The sequence below is a fragment of the Miscanthus floridulus genome, chromosome 18, assembly GCF_019320115.1.
Source record: "Miscanthus floridulus cultivar M001 chromosome 18, ASM1932011v1, whole genome shotgun sequence".
In the NCBI taxonomy this organism is placed as follows: Eukaryota; Viridiplantae; Streptophyta; class Magnoliopsida; order Poales; family Poaceae; genus Miscanthus; species Miscanthus floridulus.
The window spans coordinates 40,847,789-40,855,389 of record NC_089597.1 but is presented as its reverse complement, the minus strand read 5'-3'; the positions used below and the strand labels follow the sequence as shown (position 1 = coordinate 40,855,389).

Sequence of the window (7,601 nt, the reverse complement as noted above, 5' to 3'; positions counted from 1 at the left end):
TGCATGCATCAGAAACAAAATGATTTCTGTACAAATCCCTTTTGATACGTCCTGTATTGATTAAAAGCCTGCCAAAACGGGCTGTTGCTGGCGCGAAACAACTCCTGGCTAGTACAAATTTGAGAACGAATTGTGCGGCTGGGAATCCTTTATAACCGAACATGGCCTAAAAGGGATCATCTCAGTCCAAATGAAGCCGGAAGCTGATCTGTTGCCGAACCTCTCCAATTCATGGTACACGGCTCAACCGCTCAAAATATGCTACACTACGGGAAAAAAATGGAGCCACCTGTCTAAGAACTTGGCACGATGGGTGGCATGACATTATATATATATATATATATATATATATAAAAGCACGGCGCTATCCAAGTCTGAATTCTAAGCGGGCAGTTGTAACGCAAGTGCCCTACTGCTTATCTGATCTCAGGGACAGCACATTCGTATGCATCGAAATCTCGTCCAAAAACATGTTTACGATAACGCAAAGCTGTTTTTTTACAATAAATTCGTTATTACTACTACACATGTATTCATCGAAAACAGCTATGCATCCCAACTTTTATAGTAACAAAGTATACATATATGGAAAAGCGAAGTTTCAAACAAAATCAAGTGATCGGAAGACAATGCCTTCCAAAGCTTGGAACATTCCACGATTCACAAGTCAGTCAGGCAGCTGATGATTGGCAGTGCCCTGCGGCCTCCGCTGTGTTCCCTTCCCGACAGGCAGCATCAAAAAGAAAGTCTGAATTTTCCACGGAAGCCGGCTCAAAATATTTGATCTTAGGAATATTATTGTTCGGGTGGGGATGGCAAAGCGGCTTAGTACCGGTACCACCGTACCTGGAGAAAAAAGCACAAGCTGAAACTGACGCAGCAGCCGAGTAGCGGCACCCGGCACGACGACGCCGTGCAAGACAAGGGACTCGCGATCAGAATCTTGCTAAGCGATAGGCCATCACCCTGCTCAATCCCCCCGCCAGCCAAACGCCGCAGGCAGCGCCGGCAGCGAATCTCCGTCACCTGACCTGATTGCACGCACGGTAATGGAACACGTAGGTAGCTCACTCACTCACTGTGCCCCTCCCATGACTTCATCGTCAAAGGTACCTGAATTTGCACCACAACTGCCACACTCCGAGATTTTGCATCCCATGTTGCATCCCAAGACACCGAGATGGACTATTTGTATTTTACAGCGATTTTCCAAACAAAGCGGCTACTAGTTTAAGGCAGACTTGCCAGTGACTTTTTAAGTTTTTTAGCTTTCCATTTGCCTTCTTATCTGCACCCAGTAGAGGTTGAAGCGTGAACACACACACTGCCGCTATTTCTCAGCTCATCAGAGCTCACCGAGCCACCACTTGCTGCCACTGGCTTGGGTGAAAACTGGGCCAAAAAAAAATGGATTTCAATATATACTACGTACTGTAATTATTTTTTACGAATCACACAAATGAGTAATAAAACCATGAAAAAGACTTGCATTGTTCCTAGGATAGAAGAATCACACAGCTGGGCGCGGTCAAGCAAAGCTTCTGCATAGTCGGAGCTAAAAACATAGCCTGGGCACCATAAAAAAGAGCTCCATCTATATGTAAGTTACAGGTTGAGGGGCACTCGTTCATACAAAATAGCAAAGCAAACCACAGGCTCAGTTCCCACGTTCCAAACCAGTAACCGTTTCTTATTAGTATAAACATATAGCCATACCAAGGGAGAACGCAAATCCTGTTTTTTTTTTTTTGACACTCCAACAATCACCTCTCAAATCACAACTTTACAAGTTCACTATGGCATGCCAAGATATAGTTGACGCCAGCAACTTGAATATACTAGGGCATGCCAAGATATAGTTAAGCATCACTCGCCAGTAACTTGAATATACTAGGGCATGCCAAGATACAGTTAAGCATCATCAGTAGGACTGTCTGAGTAAACATCCCCAATAGATTGCATAAGGGGAACATACTAGGCTAGCAAACAGCAGCTGCTGCCCGGCGTGAATGCTTGATTTCTTAGTAGCGGTACTTGGTGGAGTAGTCCTTTGGAGCGATCACCAGACCGCGGCCTTTCCGGGCGCCCCTGTAAACAGTCTCCACGATGTCGATGAACTCTTGCTTGTCCTTCAGGGCCCAGTTGATCTTGTTGTTGTTTCCTGTCCCGAGATCGATCATGATGTGCTTGTTCCGGAAGAAGAACATCACCGTCGAAGGGTCGTACAGCTCGTACATGGTGTTGAAATCAGGGACCTCTGTGATGTCAACAAGGTAGATGACCGCAAAGTTCTTTATGGTCTCGGCTACTGCTGCCAGCACTTCATCCATCTAAACATTAACACGAGCAAGTCAGAATAAAGTCAAAACACACAACAGTGCTAAATTAGTGTGGAACCAAATCATATGATCAAGTGAGAATTTAAAAAAAAGCGCAAGTGCCATGGACATGATTTTTAGAAAGCATCGATGAAAAGATCAGATGGCTACTTCACCTCAACTTCATTGAGCCATGAATAGCAAAAATCAAGCACTGAAGTTGTCGCTTGGCTCGCAACATGAGTGGACAGATGTACTATGTTACCTAACAAAGAAAACACCCTAACCACTTCTGTTCCAAATTTAAACATACCAGATACTGTACGACAGTACAAAAGAGTCAAGTGAACATAACTGTAACATGCAATACAACCCAGGCCAATAAACAACAGTTTGTTCGTATAATTTAATCAGCCAAGTAGCAAACTGGCAGTATTGTGATGAGATCCCCAAACCTCGAGTATTTATTTGTCTCCTCACCAATCGACATGAGGACCAAGCATTAGAGACTTTAAATCAGTGAACTGGTGCAGTTCATAATTCTCTTATGCAGTATTTACAAAAGTAAGCAGAATTGTAGAATCCTGGAGTCAATACCACTAAAACACACCTAACTCTCTATTGTTTCCACATACCTCAAGCCTGAAGAACAGGCTACCGCAAGCAAGAAAGCAACCAGTACAAACAATTGCACCAATTCAGTTTCATCACAAAAGGAGCGATGCAATCTTCCCCTAAGAACAGAAAACCGAAAGATAGTACCATCTTACACTTTATTGATACTATAGCCAAGCAGGGAGCTATCAATGCCAGGCGCTAAATGGTGAGTTTACAGATCATAACAAATGGACCTCCCACATGTTTCAATCGGCCAAGCAGAATCTGAGCTGTCTAGAACCCTGGCTACCATCAGTATTACCCTAACCTAAGCAACCCCTACTCATGCTCACTAATTAGTAATTAACATGAAGGCAGCACTGGTTGCAAAATCTAATATACCTACTACTATAAACAAACGTATAAAGGGAGAAATGGATACATGATAAGTCATTGATTAATAATCCAATTTCATGGAAGTGTATCTTTGCAATAATCGTATCAAATAATAGCTTGTTTATGATGTATAAAACAAACAAATGTGTCACAAAATTGCCCACTACATTGTAGCAAATTGCAATAGTATAATTACATACATTGAGTGGACTGACTAAGTTCATCAATTCTTCCATTAGGAATCTGAACTCTGAAGCAAGTAAATATGGATACATCGACACAGAAGCTTAGGTGATGGAAGACGCACAGAGTAGTAAAAAACTATTGCAATATTTGTAACCCAGTTGATTGTATTGACAAGGAGAAGGAATAAACCACTTCATATCAAGGCCGGTGACACTTCATTCCGGCACAACAGTGTCAAAAAGAAAAAAGATGATAAGCAAGCAACTGTTAGACTACACCTTTGCAGAGACCTTATTGAGATCTGAGAAACAAGGATGCTTTTCGACAACTACAACCTAAGTCTTGAACGCAAGTCCTCAAGTCCAGCTCATCCCATCTCCAAAGACCCAAAACACAAGCATATTTACTTCAGTTGAGGCCCACAATATCCATTCCAAAAGGAACTAATGAAACAACAGGATAGTACATGCGCCCTTCCACGAAAACATAAGAATGGAAATACCAGGACCTATCTACAGTACTACCACACTCCATCAGCATGATGCAACCGCTCCCTCAGTTCAGTCCCCTTCCCCCCCCCCCCCCCCCCCCCGGGTTCTTATCCAGAGTGGTCCAGGATCCATTATGGAAAATGCAATGCACCACACCACTCCAAGAAAAAAAATGCGAGACCTATTCAGCCAGAGATGACCTACACAAGATACTATCATACTGCTGATGTTATGGCGTCGGTAAGGTGGCAGGGAAGGAGTAGGAGGGGTACCTCGACTACACAGATCGTAGTCTCAGTTAGGAGGAGAGCGAGGTTTTGCCCCTCGGCTCCCTATTTTGATTAGAGGGAAGAAGAGATAGGTAATTTCATTCTTGATTCATTCTATCAGCCGAGTGGCTTTACAAAGGCCAGCGGCCAGCTCCAATCACTCCTTAATTCTATCACTCTCAATTACCTACCTTATTTCCTTAATTCTCTCAATTTGTTTCCCTTTCTAATTATGCCTAAGACTTGCCTAATCAGCCACTGCTTGCCTTCTTGCTGCAATGCTTGAATGACTTTCCCCACATAACAGCTGAACACCGCATCACAAAGCAGAGACACGGGAACATGATCCAGGACACCATGCAACCCGTGCTGGCTGCTGAACAGCTGATGCCAGTTGCAACATGGTGTTAAGCACAGCTTTATGGATTAGTAAACATGCTACAAATGTGCTTATGGAACTGCCAAAATGTTGTGTGTTTTCAGGGAAAGAGCTATACGGAGTGACAGAGTTACGGAGATGCTGAGAGATATCACTGGGACACTAAAGCGTGCTCTTCCAATTGGAGCCTGTGTTTCAAAATAGTTCATCCTTTTATTAAAATCGCTAAATTTTGGCCACATAGTTTAGCCGTTATAAGTTTGGTCAGATGATCATGGCAGGGCGCCTAATGTTCTAGTTAACATGAAGGCAGCACGGATTGCAGAAACTAAAGCAGCAAAACTGTTACAGTTCACCTATAGCATAAGCAATCAGAGCCCTTGACTCGATTCTCCTGAACTCGAACAGCCTGCTGCAACGCCCACGGGATCCTTACCCCCAATTTCCTGAATTACGCACAGCCTCGACCTCCACGAATTCAATAACCGCACAACCCCCATCGCCCCCAGCGAGGCCTCACCCCCAAAGTAGAACAAACAGAAGGATGGTTAGAATCTAGGGTTAGGATGTTGCTCGATACCTGCATGCAGGTCTCGTCCCAGTCGTGGCCGAAGCGGATGATGACGAGGCGCTCCTCCTCGGCGAGGATGGACTGGTCCACCGCCCACCCCGAGTGGAGATGCGGCAGCAGGTACGACATCTTCTTCCCCCGACGGCTGCTGCTCCCCTTCCTGCTCCTCCGGGATTCTCTCCTGCGGGCTGCGGGTGCTGAGCTGCTTATCGGCGAGAAAAACTGATTCGCGAAAAAGGAGAGGAGGTGCGCCCGAAGGGCGAAAACCAGCGGATGTGGCAGGCGAGAAATTTTTTTTAACACTTTTTTAAATTAATTTTAAATCTGTTTTAATTTTTTTTCCCTCAAAACTAACACTTTTGGCCGAGCCTATTTACCTGGCGTGGTGAAACACCTGTGCCGCGTCATGTATGGTGGCACGGTGAGAGGGATGACGTGGCGACGACTCGGGCGCTGATCAATGACTTGGCAGATTCTGCCGCGCCACCGATCTTGGTACGGCACTGACGCGCCATAGACCACGGCGCAGCAGGCCCAGTTAAATAACGCCCGCGAGCCGCCCTCCCTCAGTCTACTTGCCCGCCGCCGCGCACGCACGCCCGCCCGACGGCAGCGCTCGCCGTCGTGCCGACCGCGTCACGCACGCCGGCGCACCACTCTCGCTGCGCCACAAACGCCGACGCGCCACGGCCGCCGGCCGCCCGCTGCGCCCGCACGCCGGCGCGCCACCCCTCCGATCGTCCGCCGCGCCCTCCGGCCACACACATAGGTATTTATAAAATTTAGCAAGGTTTTATAAAATTCATATAGGTATTTGTTAGGGATATCAATAGTCTCGTATGCAATAATTTTTGCGTGTATGTTTTGTTAAATTTCTTTTGTAAAATATATTCATAACCTTTCGTTTTAGAGTTGGCAAAAAAGCTTCTAGTATATATATTATTATCGTAGGGCTATGGTTATCTTTCTATATTATCTGTATCTATTTTTATTTTAAAATTAGCAAAGAAGTTTTTAGCATACTCAGCGGCACGAAACCATTGTTTTATTTTCCTAAATTGTCCATAGATATTTTCACCCGCCCATAGATACATTCATCCGTTTTCGTATAGCAGTTAGTAACGGAACATCTAGTATACTCATTAGCGCGGTGCCGTGAATAGCTTCTTGTATTATCCGTATTCGTTTTCATTCTAAAGTTGGCAAAGAAGCTTTTAGCGTGCTCGCTAGCGCGAAGCCGTGGCTTTAATTTATCTTTTCAAGTTGGGCGTAAATGCTTAAATATGGGGAGCGAGTGGGGAAAGGCCATCGCTTCTGATGGATGAAAACGGTAGTTTTTTAACAAAGGTAGTTTTTTAACAAAGGTCGTACCCAAGGAGCCTTACATGCAGTAACAAAGGTAGTTTTTTAAATACGTAGACTCTATGAACTAACGATCATAAAGATTATAAGTAATCGTGCATATCATATACTTGCAGGGTACAAGTCGTACGCACCGGCAACGCGACCACACCGACGTTGGCTACACTCCCAATGTGTTGCCTACAAATCCGAAGAGACAGAGACGTCTAAGGGATCCTTACACTCCTGGGACTTAGTTGGTTATGTCGAACTTATATCAAACGAATATTGTTAGTTGAATATTCGTCCGAAACTTGCAGACTTAGTTGATTATATGCTTAGCTGAATATTGTCGAACTTATGTCAGACGAATATTGCCGTCCGAACTTATGTTAGACGAATATTGTCGAACCAATGAAAATGTTATGTGGCAACTTGTCAACTTGCGTCCAGACTTCATTTATTTGCTTCATATTCGTTTCAATGCGTCACGGCACTTGTAGTTGTTCAGCTCCCGCAATTGCAATTGAGGCTGGTCGGCTTCTGTTTGCGTCCAGGTCCTACAGCGCCGTGGGCCTTGGTGCGTCAGTGCCGCGCCGTGGTTTATGGCGCGTCAGTGCCGCACCAAGATCGGTGGCGCGGCAGAACCTACCACGTCATCGGTCAGCGTCCGGGTCGTCGCCACGTCATCTCCCTTGCCGCGCCACCATGCATGGCGTGGCACAGGTGTTTCGCCGCGCCAGGTAAATAGGCGCGGCCAAACGTGTTAGTTTTGAAAAAAAAATTAAAATGGTATTAGATTTAAAATTAGTTTAAAAATGTTAAAAAAAATCACAGGCGAAGTCTCCAGGGCAAGGCCCAATGCGGATAGAGAAAGAAGGGGGAAACAAACACGTCACGCGCACCGCCATGGCTGCACCGGGTCCGGGTGCTTGTAGCCCAATACACGCAGTTTGGGCCTGTGTGATGGATCAGCCGTACATTGGAGTTGGGCCCTTGGAGCTGCTCTCAATCTCATGTCGTCGTAGTTTCTGCAAAAAAGAAAAATCATGT

The 7,601-nt window shown here is 45.3% G+C and overlaps 1 protein-coding gene across 1 annotated transcript; it reads right to left on the bottom strand.

The window, feature by feature from the left end:
- Positions 1 to 1,720: 1,720 nt before the first annotated feature.
- Positions 1,721 to 5,454, bottom strand: LOC136520763 (thioredoxin-like protein YLS8). Its single transcript, XM_066514415.1, has 2 exons — positions 5,217 to 5,454; positions 1,721 to 2,330 (listed from the first exon to the last, which is right to left on the bottom strand). The coding sequence occupies exons 1-2, from the start codon at positions 5,334 to 5,336 to the stop codon at positions 2,022 to 2,024; spliced, it is 429 nt and encodes a 142-aa protein (XP_066370512.1). The 5' UTR covers positions 5,337 to 5,454; the 3' UTR covers positions 1,721 to 2,021.
- Positions 5,455 to 7,601: the final 2,147 nt, after the last annotated feature.

Coding starts and splice junctions, on each gene's coding strand:
- LOC136520763 (XM_066514415.1), bottom strand. CDS start 5,336: ATGTCGTACCTGCTGCCGCATCTCCACTCGGGGTGGGCGGTGGACCAG. Junction 2,331..5,216: donor GGGACGAGACCTGCATGCAG/GTATCGAGCAAC, acceptor GTTAATGTTTAG/ATGGATGAAGTGCTGGCAGC.